Below are 19,498 nucleotides of genomic sequence, written 5' to 3' on the forward strand. Positions count from 1 at the left end.
CCGATTTTTAACAATTTGTCCCGCATCTGGTCTCTAGTAATATATAAAGGGACTAATAAATCTCAGTTCTGCCTATACCAATACTACCATCATTGGGGTTTTTTTGGTATTTTTTTAATGTATTTTTTTATTGATTTTTTACAGAGCGGGAGAGGGATAGAGTTAGAAACATTAATGAGAGAGAATCATCGATCAGCTGCCTCTTGCACACCCCCTACTGGGGATGTGCCCACAACCAAGGTACATGCCCTTGACCGGAATTGAACCTGGGACCTTTCAGTCTGCAGGCCGACGCTCTATCCACTAAGCCAAACTGGTTTCGGCCCATCATTGGGTTTTAATTAGTATAAAAGCTGTTTCCAAGCAGATGGACTTTCCTCTGGCAGTTCCTCATGGTCCACAAAGACAGTAATGACTATACTGGATGCTAGCTGGGCTTATGGCAAGTCCCACAAAAGCCTCATTTTCAACATACTTCAGCATCTATATTAATTTAGATAAATCTTGTTAACACTCCAGTAGTAGCAAATGTGGTCTTTCTTTTTCTGGGAAATTGGAAATTTAATCAGCTGAATTTTCTAAGCTCTTCTTTTTATTATTATTATTTTTAATACTCACCCAAAGATATTTTTCCATTGATTTTTAGAGAGAGCAGGAGGGAGGGAAAGAGAAACACCGATGTAAGAGAGACATATAGATGGTTGCCTCCTGCATGCCCCTGACAAGGCTGGGAGCCTGCAACAAGGTATGTACCCTTGACTGGAATCGAACCTGGAACCTTCAGTCTGCAGGCCGACGCTCTATCCACTGAGCAAAACCGGCTAGAGCTAAGCTCTTCATTTTAAATGCAGGGTGGTTTGTCCCTCTCCTCTATTCCTTACCTTCCCTGCTTTTTATATGCTACCTCCAAAAAAGTCAAATACTCCCTTGAGGAAAACACTGTCTTTTTTTAATGCATGTTTAGTTTTTTAATATTTATTAAGTTGATTGGGGTGACATTGGTCAACATGGACATATAAATACAGATTTCAGGTGTAGGTTTCTATGTTACAAGATCTGTATATTGCACTGTGTGCCCACCATCTTACTGTCACCTTCCATGAGAATCTGTTTCTCCCCCAACCCCCAATATTATATTTTATAGACATTTCTTATCAAGTCAGTAAACTTATTAGTGACATACTCAAATTTCTATAAAGATTAAGATTAAAGAAACATCCTTCCTCCCCTTTATTGTTTCCTTTTTATTATTACCAATTCAAAAACTATTAGGTATACTAAAGCTGAAAGAATAGTTTCACAATGAAATGAGAAGCTGTCATTAGGATACCTCATTTTTTCTCCAAATACTAGGATGTGTAGTGTGCAAAAGCAGCCACTATCTGCAAATTTCCTCTAGCATATCACTTCCTAAATAAAGACCCCACTGCTATGCAAACATCTCCAAGTAAAATAATTGTTTAAAGCCACTAAAAGTTTTTAAAGCTGCTAAAAGTGCAAAAGGCAAAGCTACAGAAAGTCAGCACTATCCAAACTTGTCTTTAGCACTCAAGAACTCTTCAGCTGCGGGCTAAAAACACATCGCAGTACAGAAGGGAAAGGGCCACGAGCGCGCTTGTGTGAAACTGAACTATCAGCGGAGGGCTGACAAGCTGCTACCTGCGCTCACTTGCATCGGCACAGGATCGTCAGGCATTTTCTGAGGAGAAGCCCAATGCCCCTGGACGATTAATGGGTCACAATTTCCACCTGAATAAAAAATCAGAATGCTGATACAACTCAGGTCAATTTGACATTTATAACATAATTTCTCAAAAACTTTGTTTCTAGACAAATCTACAACCCCCTTCAAAAAGTTGGTTTTATAAAGCAAATTAAATCGTATTTTCAAGAACAGTGTTTACAAGTTAGCTCATTAAAACCAGAGATATAATCATTCAAACTTGCCCATAAATCACATAAACATCTTTACAAATACAAAATTATCACCTTCAAATGATAAATGATTACTTAATCAACCTTCTAAATGTAGCTCTACATCATAAAGAATGTTTTCCCTTAAGCTGTTTTACATTCAGATTTCAGAAAAATCTCAATGACCCAACAGTGTTAAAAGAAATATAATATTTTTAAAATAATTGTAACTTTAATTGATGAACAAAATAGATCGAGAGTAATAGAAGCATGGATCAGACAGTTGAACCACAGAGGGAAAGAGGGGGAGGGTTGGTGGATGAGAGATCAACCAATGAACTTATGCAAAACCCATGGACACAGACAATAGGGTGATGAAGGCCTGGGTGAAGAGTGGGGGAGGGCTAGACGAGGTCAATAGGGGGAAAAGGGAACATATACTTACAACAATAAAGATTTTAAAATAATAATTATAACTTTATTACTTATTGTCTTAAATATATATATTTAGAAAACCAAAAAGCAAATAAATGCACTTCCTTACCTATAACTGGTAAGGAAGAACATGAGGTACAAAGTGGATTTTTATTGAATTTCTATAAAAATCTGGTTCCAAAATTATATATGTAATCTCACACTATTTGCTTGTGTGTGTAAATACCTACTGGTACACACATCTCCAATAAAACTCCACTAACTTATAACAGGCAATAGTGATGTAGCAATATGAAAAACAAAAACTATGTGAAAGTCAAACAATGGAAAAAATTAAACCTTCAGAGCTTCCATTAGTCATCAGAATTATCTTACAAGTCTCTTTGATTTGTGATGGAGAACTAAGGATTTGAAGCAGCAGCAGTCAAACTTACTGGACTTTTAACAATATCTAATTTTGAACTCTTTTGCCCCATTCCATCCTACAACTGCTGTATAAGGGTGGAGCAATAGTGGGTTTATAGCTGTGAGTTCACAAAACAGTTTATCTTTCATATGAACAACTGTAAACCTACTTTTGCCCACCTTGTGTCATTGTTTTTAATAAAGTAAATTAAGTTTTTCTGATCATCTTAAAACACCTTTAAATAAAACTGGAGATTGATACTACAGTATGCTCTAAAAGGTGAGAAAACACTACTTTGGTGATTTCAAGCCCTCTATTTTTGCAGAAATGAGTGACTACTTTTAAGGTAAAGTTAATGTCTATATTCCAGAGCAAACTGGAAGACTGAATGTCTGCAAACATTACAAAATCGCCGTTGTAACTTTTAAGTCATATCAATCACAAGACCAGTTTTGGGGGTAAAGTGTTAATATGTGTAAACAACTGAAAACTTATCCTAAAATACAGGTATCAATAGTGCAAAAATAAATGCTGTCAACTTAGAGCTAGCCATCCCAACCAACAAAGCAGCTCCAACCCTTCCTCATATGTGTGCTCCCTTTTCTAGAGTCTTCCACAGAAGTCCCAGCCAGCACAGACAGCTCTCTAACTCCACAGCAGGGCAGGCCCACGGTTGGATCTGAGCCATGGTCTCCAATCAGGAAAGAAGCTGAGACCCACAGTGCCCTCAGGTTTGTCCTCACTCATGAGAGAGGAGCAGGAGCCAAGGTGCAAAGCACACAGCGGCTCCCGCCCGCCTCACTCAGGTCCGCCTCACTCAGGGCTGAGGTACTGTCAGTGCAGGATCAGTAAGGGAAGCCCTCAACAACCAAGCAGGACCAACTCAAGTGAGTCCACTAAGGGCAGGCACCAATTCTATTCATCTCTGTACCGATAACCTTCCTCACTTTATGGTACCTAGGTGTCCAATCTGTGCTTTGGGAATGAATGTATAAAACTGTCTTGAATCCCAAAAGCTGGAATATAATGAAGAGGACCTCCCAGAGAGAGAGCAAGAGAGAGAGACATGTGAGAAAGTAGTCACAGTATGACATGGTAGTGAAGGCAGCCCAAAGTGGAAATATATGTGCTCCTGTGTTAGATTCTTCCCTGTGTATCAAAGTAGGAAACAGCTGTAAATGTATCGTTTCTATAACAATGGGAAAGAGACAGGACCATTTAAACAACCTAAGGGCATTTTTAATCTACCTACAAAGCTATTTATAGACAATGTGTACATGTTTTAAACTTAATAAAATCAGTTTCTCTTGTTTTATGCCCACAATAGGAACTAAGAAAAAAAGAGCAACAATATGAATGCAGTTTTAAATTTTAAAATTGTTAGCATTTTTGTTTAGATTTTATGTCAATATATAAAAACTAAAAATTATATTATTAAAAATAAGTATTTTATATTAAAAGGTAAGTGAAAACTAAAAATTATCTTATGTTAAAATTAAAAGATAGCAAACAGCCCTGGCCGTTTTGGCTCAGTGGACAGAGCGTCGGCTTGCAAACAGAGGGTTCCAGGTTCGATTCCAGTCACGGGCACATACCTCAGTTGCAGGATCCTCCCCAACCTGGGCCCTGGTTGGGGCACGTGTAGGAGGCAACCAATCAATGTGTTTCTCTCACATTGGTATTTCTCTCTGTCTCTCCCTCTCTCATCCATTCTCTCTAAAAATCAATGAAAAAAATATCCTCAGGTGAGGATAAAAAAAAAAAAAATAGCGTAAAACAGTATATGTAACTTCATTACATATACATCTTATATTTATGTTCATTATGGCAAGGATATTATACACTATTATCTATTTTTTTATTGACTGATTTGAGAGAGAGCAAGACTGACTAATTTGTTGTTCCACTTCTTTATACATTGACTAGCTGCTTCTTATAAGTGCCTAATCAGGGATCAAACCCACAACACTGCCTATGGGACAATGCTCTAACCAGCTGAGCTACCCAGCCAAGGCTATACACTATTCTTATTTTAAGGTAAGAAAAGGATGATAATAATGGGCCAATTTTTTAAAAATTATCCCAGGGTATACGTACCCCACTCTATTACTCATTTCATATTTATTAGATCACTGGTGAACCACTCAAGAATTATAAATCTTTGCTAACTACATTTCAAAGGAAGTCCCAGTGTTCAACCAAAAGAAAGTAAGCGTTTGATTCAATCGGAAAATTTAAAATTTAAAAACAGAAGTGTTTTCTTCAGGTTAAACTTTGTTCCCTTTGAACTTTAAGAATGATACATATCAGGGGATTCAAAATGTACAGCATGCTAACTATAGGTAAGAATATGTTATAGCCCTAGCCAGTTTGGCTCAGTGGATAGAGCCTCAGCCCGTGGACTGAAGAGTCCCAGGTCCAATTCTGGTCAAGGGCACATGCCTGGGTTGCAGGCTAGGTCCCTGGTGTGGGGCATGCAGGAGGAAGCTGACCAATGACTCTCACCAGTGATATGACTATCTCTGTCCCTCTCCCTTCCTCTCTGAAAGCAATAAAAAATATAAACATTATTTATATTATACTTAAAAGAATAATCCTAAATGTTCACACAAATATTACTTATGTGAGGTGATGGAAGTGTTGACTAACCCTACTGTTATCATTTCATAATATATGGTTGTCAAATCAACACACATTAAGCTTACACAGTATTAACTGTCAATTATATTTCAACTAGAGGCCTGGTGCAAGAAATTCGTGCGCGGGGGGGTTCCCCTCAGCCCAGCCTACACCCTCTCCAATCCAGGACCCCTCGGGGGATGTCCAACTCACAATCCTAGACTGCTGGCTCCTAATTGCTCATCTGCCTGCCTGCCTGGTCGCCCTAACTGCCCCCACTGCTGGCCTGATTGCCCCTCACTGCCGCCCCCTACCCGCTCCCCACCCCCCTGCCTCGTCAGCCTGGTTCCCCCTAACTGGCCCCTGTTACCGGACAGGTCGCCCCCAACTGCACCCTCTCTGCCAACCTGCTCATTCCTAACTGCCCGCCAGCCTAATCACCTCTTACTGCCCCCTCCCCCGTCAGCCTAATCACCCCTAACTGCCCCCCCCACCAGCCTGGTCGTCCCCAACTGCCCCCCACACTAGCCTAGTCGCCCCTCACTGTCTCCCCTGCCAGCCTAATTGCCCCCAAATGCACCCCTCCTGCCAGCCTGGTCACCCCACGCAGTCTGCTGTTCAGTCATCACCCTGCCGGCCTGGTTGCCCCACGCAGCCTGCTGTTCAGTCGTTTGGACGTCCCTCACTAACCCCCCTGCCAGCCTGCTGTTCGGTCGTTACTGTGAGGGTGTCCTGACCAATTTGCATATTACCCTTTTATTAGTATAGATAGCCTAGGAGGGGAAAGGAATAATATATATAGAAAAGTGGTCACCACGCCAGCTGACTCAGTTGTTGAACATCTGAACTAGGAGGTCATGGACTCAATTCCCAGTCAGAGAACGTGCCCAAGTTGCTTGCTTGATCCTCAGTGGGGAAATGCAGAAGGCAGCTGATCAATGATTTTCTCTAATCATTGATGTTTCTATCTCTATCTCTCTCCCCCTCTCTGAAATCAGTAAAAAAAAAAATATTGATGAGGGGAGGGAGTTTGAGGAGTAAAGCAAAGACACTGAAAAAAAAAAAAGTGATCAGTCTTCCCCACTCTATGAATAAATAAGATGAAACTAGTTACATTTTATTTTGATATTTTTATGTTAACTGGAGAATAGTCTCCTTGAGTTGGGATTTTTTTAAACTGCATTTTATACCGTGATATTTAAACTTAAAATGCATTTGTTTTAGCTTTATAAATGTTGCTTTTTAATAGAAACCATATTCTATAGTCTGTTTTAAGAATATAAAACACTAGTCTATTTTGGGGGATGGGAAAGGCAGAAGGAAGAACTAGCTTTGTTTTAATGATAAAATGCATTAAATGTATGGTTTAAATAAATTAATTTTAAAGGACGAGACCTTTGATACAGTTATATACTTTTTCTAATGCTAATTTAAAAGTGAACTTTCTTCAACTTGTGACCTAATTAATAGAACAAATTATAGTTAAGTCCAAATATCTGTATATATCCTTCTAAAACTATCTACACATGGACACCTATATATACCTTTCTATACCCACACGTTTCTAAAGTTAGCATCTTTCTATACCAATATAAATCTGAATATAGAGAGTGTCCCCTAAAAATGTATACACACTTTTAACACCTGATCGTTCAATTTTTAAGTGAAATGTGTGTTAATAAACACTGCCTTTATAATTATTCAAAGTGTGTGTATACATTTTTGGGACTATATATATATATATATGTATATATATGTGTGTGTGTGTGTGTGTGTATATAAATCTTTCTATACCCACATACATTTGTGTATATATAAATCTTTCTATACCCATATACATTTGAACTCCTAGTATGTATGTATTCTATTTCAATTTCCAATGAAAATAAGAACATAAATTTTTTTTACATTTGGAAAAAGAATGAAAAATGGAAGCTCTTTTAATGTAAAATTGCCGTGGTTGGTTAGTTAAACAATAGTAGACACATTCCCAATACCAAGATGGATATGAAAGAAAAAAGTAGCATAGTATCATAAAATGTATAGCTTACTTTGTGCCTTTTCACAGAAGTTTATCTGAAAGCCTAAAGTAAAAGAGATAAGTTCCAGTTCATTTACTGTAAATCAAACAAACCAAAATTAGAACATGACATTGCATTTTTATATTACATTTTGAATAAAACTAATTTAAGAACAGTTCAAATCACATAACCCCCACCATCACAGATGTAACTATAACACAATTCTTTAATAATTCAGCTTTTTCTGATGTAGCAGTACTTTATTATAGAACTGAAATTAAGTTTAAATTATAAGAGTTACATTGTCTTTACCTTTATTTTACAGACCTAGTCAATAAAAAGAATTATTAACCCTTGGAACAGGCGTCTTCAAACTACGGCCCGCGGGCCACATGCGGCCCGCAGAGGAGTCTGATCCGGCCCGCCAGGTTTTTTGGGCAGTGAGCGCAGCTGAGGTGTTACAGTAGGAATTAGTAGTTCATATAGTCCGGCCCTCCAGCTCTCTGAGGGACCGTGATCTGGCCCCCACTTTAAAAAGTTTGAGGACCCCTGCCTTGGAAGCTAAGAGTATTTTTTAAGATAGCCCTATCCTTTCATTCTGTAAATTCAGAATGTTATAATTTTATTAATTCAAATTACTAACTTAGAACTGCTCCTGATTAATTTCTACCTATGATTCAAAAACTTTAGTGGTTCATAGATTGTGAAACCTAAACATTTCCTAGCCAATAATCTACCTCTAAATGACAAGACAATGAACTATTTCAGAGGTGCTAAAATTCTCTAAAAAAGCGAGCATGTCCCTAGGAACGGTAAGACAGAGTAGAAGTTTAGTTATAAGAAAAGAACCTGTGGCTTCTCCTTAGAAACATGAACACATTTTCCAAAACCAACTGAATCTAGTTGTACCTTATGCATACAGTGTATACAGACATATTTTTTTTTTTTTGTAAAATATACCCAGTTCAAACAAGTTGTTTAAAATAAACACCTTCTCTGCCCTGCAGTGTGGCTCAGTTGGTTGAGCAGCATTCCATGCACCAAGAGGTAGCTGGTTCAATTCCTGGTCAGGGCACATGCCCAGGTTTTGGGCTCAATTCCACTGGGGGCTTGCGGGAGGCAGCCAATTGAATGTTTCTCTCTCATTGATATTTCTGTCTCTCTTCCCCTCTCCCTTAGTCTCTCTCTAAAAAATCAATATTAAAAAATTAAAAGTTAAAAAATAGCCAATTCAAATAATTCTTTCACCTACTTAGTTCATTGGTTGAATAGCTGGTTTTCTTAGTAGTCTACCTATGCCTGAGTTTATTACTACTTTGGGAAAGAAAACAGGGAAAGTAAATTTAGAATGAGTATCACTCAAGCTTGTATTTATACAAACTCAGTCAAAACTTGTAGGAAAAAGAGCCAGAACTAAAGGGAGAATATGTATAAGCAATCTTCCCCATCTAGTTATGAAAGTACTTGGGATTCCAAAAAGATAATGCAGAAAACCTGAAAAATGCTATTTTTTTCAGGAAGGTACTTGGGTGCAGAAAAGTAACCCACTGCTAACTGCCTAATGGCACAAATGGCAACACAGGAGGAAGTGAGAATGGGGACTTCATGGGACAGAAGTACTGGGGGCAAATCTGGAGGCAGGGCATAGACACGACCACTGAAGCTCAGTATGTGACACCTTACCAGATGAGCAGCAGCAAGACTTCAGAAAAGAAAAAAATCAAAGATCCTTGGGTCTTATAAACCTAAGAAACTAAAAGTCAGCCGGCCTCCTGAATAAACGAGCAGAGCACAAACAAGCAGGAGGAAAAGGAACTGGCTTTCTGGAAGCAGCAGTGGGATCAAGCTCAGAGGAGCCTGAGCCACAGCTCAGAAGTGGGTTGCCCACCTTCTCCAACTAGAAGGAAGAGAAACGGCACCTGTTTTCTTGGAGAGGAAACTGATGAAACACTGAAACAATTTTAAAGCAATAGTTACTCTTCTCTTTTTAGCTCTAAACAGAGTCAACAGTTGCTGCAAAGTAGCAAAAACAAAAGGTGAGAAAAAAAGGCAAATAAAACAGCCACAGAGAAAGGAACAAGAATTTGTAAAGTATGAAAAAGATTGAGTTGGACCCTAGCCTGTTTGGCTCAGTGGATAGAGCATTGGCCTACATACTGATGAGTCCCAGGTTTGATTTCATTCCAGCCAGGGGCACATACCTTGGTTACAGGCTGCTCCCAGTCCTGGACTAGGGCCCCTGCAGGAGGCAACCAATCCATGTGTCTCTCTCACATCAATGTTTCTCTCTCTGTGTCTCTCCCCCTCCCTTCCACTCTCTCTAAAATCAATGGGAAAATATCGGATGAGGATTAAAGACAATAATAAAAAGAATAAGTTGGATCCATACATATGGTTATATAAAAATAAATGACAGAGTAAAGCAGAATAGAAACAAATTTTAAAGGTGTATGTAACTGAGGATGTTAAAATGTCACCAATTACTGCTCTAACACTTAAAAGTTAAACTCACTTTTTTTAATAATGAATTGGAAATAAAAGGAATCCATATTCCTCATTTTCTTTTTTTTTTCATAAATATGCTTTTACTAATTTTAGAGAGGAGAAGATCTAGAAACATCAATGATGAGACAGAATTATCAATAGGCTGTCCCCTGCACGCCCCCTACTGGGGATTGAACCCACAACCTGGGCATGTGCCCTGACCAGGAATCAAACAGAGCTCCCAGCGCATGGGTCAATGCTCAACCACTGACCCACACAGGTCAGACTAAGCCCCCTTTTCTTAAGTTCTTAAAAATTATCAAAATGTCAAGTTCTGCCAGTACAGAAGCAATGCAAGTTACTAAAACAGAAAGGGGTGAAATTCTCAAAGCATAACTACAGACTTGCTCTTTTTACTTAATTATGGATGAAGTAACCTGGTAAATAGACTCTAAGCCTTATCCCAACATCCATGTCTGCATTGCTTCTCACTCAGAAAAAAACTTCCTAAACTGCTAACTGACCCAGAGTCCACCAGGCAAGCAAGGGCTAAACTAAATGGAACATAACAGCTCACCATTTCCTTGGAATTCCGTTTAACCTTATCAATTAAATCAGATTAAAGCTAGGTAGCTAAATCTTTCTAGACCTCTAAATCTAAAAGACTATGTATATACAGACTCTCTATGACTATATACTTAAAAGAGGGTTTATGTATATGTGAAAAAGCACCTGCAGAGATCAGAAAGTTGGTGCTTGTAGCACAGATTGGGAAAGTACCAAATAACTCTCCTACCTCATCACACACAAAGGACAGGGAGGGCTGTAGGGGACAACCAGCACTCTTGTAAAGAGAAACATGGGGTGGGAAAGTAATACTGAGGAAACCTTTCACTAGCCTCAATTTAATTAAAAAAAACAAAAAAAACAAAAAAAAACTTTGTGGCTATGCTACAATTAGTCCATTAGCACTCATCCACAGATGGTCAATTTTTAGGTCTCCTGGTATCAAAAATTCTGTCTAAATGCCGTCTTTCCATTCACATTCTTCAAGTCCCACATCTCCGAAGTACTAAAGATCAGCTGAATCTGTTGCTAATAACCAGTTATTTCTTTAATTCTTAGATGCCTTACTCTTTTTTTATCCTACTGTTACCAGTACCCTGGGACTCAACTTCACATAATCCTCTTTTTCAAATTTGAGTCTCATTTTTTCTGGCTCCAGGCAAGTTTATTTTCATTAAATCAAGATGTATTGTATGTTTGATCCCTGGTCAGGGTGTGTGCAGGAGACAACCAATTGATGTTTCTCTCTCTCTCTCTCTTTCTCTGTGTGTGTGTGTGTGTGTGTGTGTGTGTGTGTCTTCCCCCATCCTTCACTTTTTAAGAATCAATTAAAGAAAACAACACACATGCAAAAAAAAAAAAAAAAAAAAAATCCTCAGGTGAGGATTAAAAAAAAAAAAAAAAAAAAGATGTTTTGGGCAGAGTGCCAGCCAGTATGTCTATAAAAGAAATAAAGCTATGTTGGGCTTTTCCCCCCTTTTTTGTCATTAGGCCTCTCCCTGCCTTTTTCCCACGTTTCCCCCTCATTCTCATCCTTATCTATTTTTTTTAATATATTTTATTGATTTTTCACAGAGAGGAAGAGAGAGGGATAAAGAGCTAGAAACATCGATGAGAGAGAATCATCGACCAGCTGCCTCCTGCACACCCCCCACCGGGAATGCGCCCGCAACCACGGCACATGCCCCTGACCAGAATCGAACCTGGGACCCCTCAGTCCGCAGACCGACGCTCCACCACTGAGCCAAACCGGTGCCGGCACTCTTACCTATTTTGAAAGCCCTTTACTTGGCCATACCTTGAAACTTACAATTGACTGTATTTACCAAGTAAAGTAAGGTTGCCCATATTGGCTTACAAGGCTGTTTAGGATGGTTGTAAGCATAAAGGCAAACAGTGTTTGATAAAGCAGAAAATGAAATGAAGAATTTCAGGAGACCAGGGTTCTAGTTAAAAGTATAAACTTAAATCATAATATGACCTCAGAATTTGAAGACAGTGTGTGAACATCTAATTTTGCTTGAGTAATTATCCTCATTGCAGTCACCTCTCCCCCACCACCCCTTCCCTTTCCTCCGAGTTGACAGTATAACCCAGGGAGGTGCGAAGCAGGGGCTTAAGTGGTTTCCTGCCTTCTCAGTAGTTCCTTATGGCTCCCTGGACATCCTGGATTTGGGCACTACTGAAAATGGATTGTGAACACAGAATAAGCCCACATTAATGTAAAAACATCAGAGCTGCCTTACTGGGCCATGCCCAGAGACCAATCCAGCACATCTTCCTTCTGACTCAAACATGAAAAGTCTAGTTGTTTGCTGCCTTAAAGTTTCAACCTCAAAATGTTGGCATGTGTCTTAAACTGCAAAATCACTGAGTATATCATTCAGCTAAGAATTTACCTAAGCTTGTCCAAAATGTCTTTAGTTCCGTGGTACTTAGAATGAGCCCCCACATGACTTACTTACTGCTGTCTTATTTCTTTAACTTTTCTTGCACCTCTCTCAAACTTAAAAGTGAGTCACCTTAATTTAGCATCATCCAAAACCATTCATGATTTTATAAATATTAGTCAAATATGCCAGTTCTTTTTCCTCCCTGTAGCCAATGACTTACTCTGGCTATGTAACTTTAATTCTATATTATCATCTCAAGTCTTTTCTTTTTATTTTTTTTTAGAGAAGGGAAAGAGAAACATCAATTTGTTGCTCCACTTTTTTATGCACTCACTGGTTGATTCTTGTATGTGCCCTGACCTTGGATCAAAACCGGAACCTTAGTGTCTCCGGACAACAATCTAACCAACTGAGCTACCCAGTGAGGACCTCAAGCCAGGGAGAGTATCTAACCTCTCTATAAGCCTGTTCTCTTGTCTGTAAAATAGAAAAGTACTACACAAATGTGTTTTGTGATGATTAAGGAAGGCGATATATCTAAAAGATCCAACACAGAGCTTGGAATAAGCAGGTTAATATTATCATAGTCATTACAATTCCTGGCCTCGCCCTCGGGTGAGCAATGATTGTGGCACCTTTCCTACCAGACCAGCTTAACCTACACAAACCAGTCCCTCCCTCTTCGTACATTCCCAGTCAGCATAAGACAGCTCAAAAGGAAGAACTCTGGAGAGCATGGGATCCCCAAACCACTCTCTACACTTCTTTTTCTTTCTCTTTTTTAAATATTTTTTTACCCTCACTCGAGGATTTTTTTGAGAGAGAGAGGAGTGGGGAGAGTGAAACATCACTGGCTGCTCCTGTACGAGCCACAACCAGGATGAAAACTGGTATGTGCCGTAAGCTAGAATCAAACCCCAACCTTTTGGTAGAACAGACAATGTTCCAACCAACTGAGCCACTCAGCCAGCGCTCTCTCCATTCCTGCTACTGCCCTTCCTACATGCCTGAGGCCCTGAGGCCTCTAACAGCTACAACAAGGAGATACTTCCCCAGGTTCCCGAAAGGAACCTAAATCAAATGTCAGGGATACTGGCAAACATTAGGGGAATCACTTAATGCTTTATTTATTTATTTATTTATTTATTTATTTTAGCAAAGCCAGGCAAGGAACAGACACAGGCATGTCAAATACACAGCAGAGCTATCTCTGGCAACACTTACCTTATTTCCCCTTTCTAAAATTTGGAGTAATTTCCGGTAAGATGAAATATGGTATGAAAAAAATTACTGTGGTATCCACTTTCCCTGTGGTGAGAATGATGTTTTGATCCTCAAGAATCAAGCTGTGACTGCTATCTTCTTTCAAAAGGTCCAACTTGAGTTCGGTTTAACTACTGGCCAACACTCCCTGTCACTGTATAGCAAAGTTAGGCCAATCTTATCGCTCCTTGCCCTTGAATCCTGTCTATAAGTACCCATTAATTCCCAAACCTAAAAGTATAAAGAGATACATGAAGACTTTTTAGAGATGGGGGTGAAGGGCTAGAAATTAACGCATGCCCACAAGCAGATGGCAGACTTATCCAGGATGGCAACCTATGTTATTCTTATGCTAAATGGATTTCTTTTATATATTAAATATAGTGCTCAAAGAGTTCTAATACCTTTCATTTCTACACTGACCTGTTGGGCCTCAAGGCCTAATTAAAGTTTTCTACTTACTTGTAAATTCCCACTCAAAATGCCTCCAAATTCAAAATGCAACTGGAAACCCTCCAACAAGTTCACATCCGGTTCACAAGGAGCATCAGGAAGCACCACAGCCCCCAAATCAGCCCAAGTGTGGCTGAATGCTTCCAGTTCCACCCCAACTGAAACCTAAAGTGAGCTTTCCCTTCTATTCCGGAATCTGCATCACTTCTGGCAAAGATTCTTCTCTCAGCTCTGAACGGTTAAAATGAGCCCTAGCTGGTTTGGCTCAGTGGATGGAGCGTCGGCCTGAAGGGTCCTGGGTTCGATTCCAGTTAAGGGCAGTGCCCAGGTTGCAGACTTGATCCCCAGTGGGGAGTGTGCAGGAGGCAGCCAATCGATGATTTTCTTATCACTGATGCTTCCATCTCTCTCTTCCTCCCCCTTCCTCTCTGAAATCAATAAATATATTTTTAAAATATAAAATAAAATGACTTAAAGAGAGCTCAGAGAACCATGTGAACCTGTGTAGTAGAGTAGTAAGAAAAGCAATAGCTACCAGTCATACAAGGGGGCTAAACACTCCTCTATTAGAGCAAATTACTTAACTTAAAAGTCAGTTCCACCGATCTATGCAAGAAGACTATGCCCAACTACACTTTAACTGATGCATATGAGCTTCAAATTAAGTAAGGACAGAGAAAAAGAGCTTTCTTAACTATTAGTTTCCAATTATAAGTACGAATTAAAGTTTTACAGGTTGTATCATTTGGGCCATCTATATCTTCCAGAGAGGGAGACTGAAAAAGAGATTGACCTAGATTATGCATGATGGAGTTATGATTTCCAGACCCCGAAAAATAAGGAAAATTCTATGGGCCCAAATCAATCCAGCTTCTCAATTTAGGTAAAAGAAACGTAATTTTAAAGAGAGAACTTCACAATGCTCTAGCCGGTTTGGCTCAGTGGATAGAGGGTCAGCCTGCGGACTGAAGGGTCCAAGATTTAATTCTGGTCAAGGGCACATAACCAGGTTGTGGGCTTGATCCGTGCAGGCGGGAGGCGATCAATGATTCTTTCTCATCACTGATGTTTCTATCTCTCTCCCTTCCTCTCTGAAATCAATAAAAATGTTTTTTAAAAAGGAAAGAACTTGCCGAAACCGGTTTGGCTCAGTGGTAGAGCATCGGTCTGCAGACTGAAAGGTCCCAGGTTCGATTCCGGTCAGGGGCACATACGTTGGTTGCGGGCACATCCCCGGTGGGGGGTGTGCAGGAGACAGCTGATCTATCGACGTTTCTGACATCGACGTTTCTGGCTCTCTATCTCTCTCCCTTCCTCTGTGTAAAAAATCAATAAAACATATTTAAAAACAAAAACAAAAAAAACCTTTGTCAAAAAGGAAAGAACTTCATGAAAAAAGAACACATGACTCAAAATACAGGATTAACTAATATCCCATCTTCAACAACTTTCAGCATCAATTCACTGTGATAAGATACATTAAAGGAAAATGTTATAAAAGAAGTATACTAAAAGCAACATATTTTTCTACATTTTAATTTTCAACACTAGGACCCTGGCCAAGCGGCCCAATTAGTTGGAGGGTTGTCCCATACAACCAACAATGGTGAATTCAATGCCATCAGGGCACATACCTAGGTTTCTGGTTCAATCTCTAGTTGGAGCAAGTACGAGCAGCAGCTGATCCATGTTTCACTCACACATCAATGTTTTTCGCTCTTTTTTTCTCTCCCCCTTCCTCCTTCCTTCCCTCCCTCCCATTCCTCTCTCTGTAAAAATTAATAAGCATATCCTCAAGTGAGAAAAAAAAATTGAACACTGGGGTTGCTCTCATTTTTAAGGGACCTTGGAGTAATGCAATATGTACTCTAAAAGGGAACTAATGGTATCAGGGAACTAATGGTATCTAAGCTGCAATGGTATCAGGTTATAGCAAATAAATGATAAAATAAATAGTATGCAACACAGAGAAAGGCAATTCTAGGATTTAAAACTATGTATAACCGATGTCCACACAATTCAGTTCTTTAAAATTAAGATAAAGACACCCTCCTGTGGTTTTTTAAAACCACAGACTAAATGATGGATAGTCCAATAGTATCACACATAGGGCATCTCATACATATTGTATATATTCCAATATTATTGTAAGAAAAAGCATATTGATTTTAAATATTCACTTTTTCTTAACAGATATGCTTCATTACACTTGAAAGTTTTGTTTTTTAAAAATATAATCTATCATATTATTACTTCAATTGATATTTATAAAATGTTCAGTTGACATTTATAAAATGTCCATACGTTTTGTTACACATCTACTGTATATTTGAAACCTAACAAGAAAAAAAGAATAACTATTTAAACCGGCATATTAAGAGAATCAGAAGCACCTACAACCTATTCTGTATTTCCTATAACAAGTACTTTACAAATGCCTCCATGTTTTTCAGAATCAATTATTGATTCTAAGCAATTTTTCAAGTTTTTTTTTTAAATATATTTTATTGATTTTTTACAGAGAGGAAGAGAGAGGGATAGAGAGTTAGAAACATCAATGAGAGAAACACCTACACACCTCCCACTGGGGATGGGCCCGCAACCCAAGGTACATACTCTTGACCGGAATTGAACCCGGGATCCCTCAGTCTGCAGGCTGACCCCTCAGTCCGTAGGCTGACGCTATATCCACTGAGCCAAACCGGTTTTGGCGCAATTTTTCAAGTTTTAAAAAACTGACATTTGTTAGTTTTATATTTCCCCGCTTTTTCTTCTATAATAAATTTAACCTCTTGTGTTTATGAGATCTTCTAAATATATTACACTTTAAGTGACTAGTAACTAAAGCAGGTTATCATCTCTGATAACAATTCTTATTTACTTACTATTATATTTTCAAAGCACTTTCACATGCATTACTCTAATGTGATTCTCATGATAGCCTTATAACGTATTATCCCTATTTTAAAAGATGAAATACTCAGAAAACGTGGGTAATTTCCCTAAGGTCACAGAGCTTGTATATGGCATAACAGTTACCTGAACCCAGGTAGAATAAAGATTCATCCAGCATATTCTGAGGGGGAATGCTCAATAATGAAAAAATGGAAATCAACAGGTTAGAGAAGAGGATAGGACCCATTAATAATGAAGCTGAAGAAACTGTGAGTGGATCATGAGCGTTTAGGGACTCGTCTATTAATAATGAAAGAGACCATTATAAATAAAAGTATTGTTGCTTTTACCAATGATGATGGCTAACATGTCTAGTAAGCACCCTTATTATATGCCAGTCCCATGCTTATATTTATATGTATTCTCAGAGTACCAGTGAGGTAAGCATTAATCCTACTTTCCAATTGAGAAACTGTGGCTTGAAGAGGTTAAATATCTTGCCCACGGTCTGATATGGGATTCAAATCCAGGACTCCAGAGCTCTGGCTCTTAAGCATTATGATATTAAGAAAACAATACTTCCCAGCCTGGCTGGTGTGCTCAAGTGGTTGAGCACTGACCCATAAACCAGGAGGAGTTCATGATTTGTGATTAGGTCATATGCTTGGGTTGGGGCTCAATCTCCAATGGGGGCATGTAAGAGGCAGCCGCCGGTCAATGATTCTGTCTCATCATTGACATTTCTATTTCTCTCTCACCTTTTCTCTCTCTGAAATCAAAAAAATATACAATATGTGGATTTAAAAAAAAAAAAAAAAAGCAAATACTTCCTAACCTGGACCATCTGGACCCCTCCTGAGTCACAATCAAGTCTGGTCCAAGCTGGGAAAGGGTGTGTCTCATTATCCAGTGCCCCATGCAGTGCTTACCACACAAAAGGACCTTCTATATCTGTTATATGAAATGTCTTCCATAGCAACTCCCCAAATACAACCAACATTTTTTAGGGACCATCTCTCTGAAGTTTGATCTAAAACTGAAAGTCTTTCGTAGATGAAGCATTGGAGGGTAGGCTTTAATATTACAAAACAAACAAAGAAGACAGATCCTAAATTGCTGCTTAAGCTCCTGTTTTATAACCTGAACTCAGCTAGACAGCATCCTGAGAATTTCAAGCGCTTCTCTTCATTTTGAATAATCAAGAGGTAATAATAATCAAGAACTGACATAGCAGGTCCCTGGATCAATCAAGCCTACACACAGTACTGAAAATTCATCAATAATTAAAGGAAAAGTTTGAAGCCTCCTCCCTTTTAAAGTGAGTTCAGCTTATTCAAAAGTTTAGCTTACTAGTAGTATACAAACACAGAGTTGGAGAAGGAAGAATGGAGAGCATCAGAATACTACCTCAATGCAATGACTTCCTTTGAATTCCTAGACTCTTCCAAGCTCTTTCCCACTTTGGAAACCTCACACAAATGGTTCTTTCTGCTGAGAATTGCAACTCTCTTCTCCAACATAAGGCAGGTCAACCTCCTTACTCCCCCCGCACCCAAAAAAAAAAAAAAAAAAAAAAAACCCATCCCCCCCCAAAAAAACACATTATTTTATGTCACCCACTTTGGATAAGCAATACAACCCTAAATTGTCGTTTTGCTGTTTCATCTCCCACCAACAACTTAGACTGAAAAGCTGTCAGATCAGGAAACCCAAATTGTATTTCGACTGTATGCCGCGATTTGCAACACAGCGGCATCCAATAACTAATTCAATCTGAACTAATTACCTGAGGGCCTGCACAGAAGGTGCCCTGAGCTCTGACATCATCCTCTCTCTATATCTATCACTGTACTTTATGTATATTAAAATCACCTCATGGGGAAGGTGACAGGATCATAAAAATGAGTATCACCCTGTCTCTGCCTGAATCACACAGGTTCTCATAAACATGAAATATTCAATAAATGCTGAACTTAACTAGACACACAGTTGTGAGAGACCCAGCAGGGGCCCTTCAGGGAGCTTTTAATCAAAGAATAACTATGGTCACAGGACCAAGAGCACTCCAACTGATTCTGCTAATGATTTAGCTAAGCCGTGGGCTCAAGTTGTCTGGAGATTTCTGAGATTCCCTTTTAAAAATAGCATTGCTCCTCGAAAATTCCCCCTGTAAACTCAAGGAAATGGTCCCTCCTGGGCTGGGGCCTGGTATTTATTTCCACAGGACCCCGCTGTCAAGAGACACACACAGCTAATCAGCATTTCCAGTGGGAAAAGCCATTCATTAGGAGGGCTGCCTCCCATGTCCACACACTACCCAGTGCCACCTTGACCCCTGCCTTCCTATTTCCTGTATCTCTCTATTAACCGAATCCACTATTCTTTTTTTTTTTTTTTTTTTCTGCATGCAATGCTCACACAGGGATCCCTGGGCCGGAATACAGGGCTGCTCCCAGGCCAATGGCTGTCTCCCTACCTTCCAGGTGGCACAGGCCCGAGCAGCCCCCGCCCCTCCCAGCTCGCAGAGACCCTGCACAAGTTTGCAAACG

The 19,498-nt window shown here is 39.3% G+C and overlaps 1 protein-coding gene across 12 annotated transcripts in view; it reads right to left on the minus strand.

Annotated features, from left to right (window-relative positions):
* Nucleotides 1–19,498, minus strand: part of MAP2K4 (mitogen-activated protein kinase kinase 4) — a 99,695-nt gene that overhangs the window by 79,407 nt on the left and 790 nt on the right. For 8 of the 12 annotated variants that reach the window (XR_004990386.2, XM_036451833.2, XM_036451832.2 and 5 more), the window contains exon 2: nucleotides 7,426–7,491. The exons of 2 other annotated variants lie outside the window; for them this stretch is intronic. Coding sequence is in view for 9 of the 10 variants with exons in the window: in XM_036451833.2 (XP_036307726.1) it covers nucleotides 7,426–7,491 (66 nt within the window). In the remaining variant the exon portion in view is untranslated. The remainder of the gene's footprint in view (nucleotides 1–7,425; nucleotides 7,492–19,498) is intronic. 2 more of the 12 variants (XM_036451824.2, XM_036451828.2) reach the window with 1 other exon arrangement.

The sequence above is a fragment of the Pipistrellus kuhlii genome, unplaced genomic scaffold (genome assembly GCF_014108245.1).
Source record: "Pipistrellus kuhlii isolate mPipKuh1 unplaced genomic scaffold, mPipKuh1.p scaffold_m20_p_23, whole genome shotgun sequence".
Taxonomy (NCBI): domain Eukaryota; kingdom Metazoa; phylum Chordata; class Mammalia; order Chiroptera; family Vespertilionidae; genus Pipistrellus; species Pipistrellus kuhlii.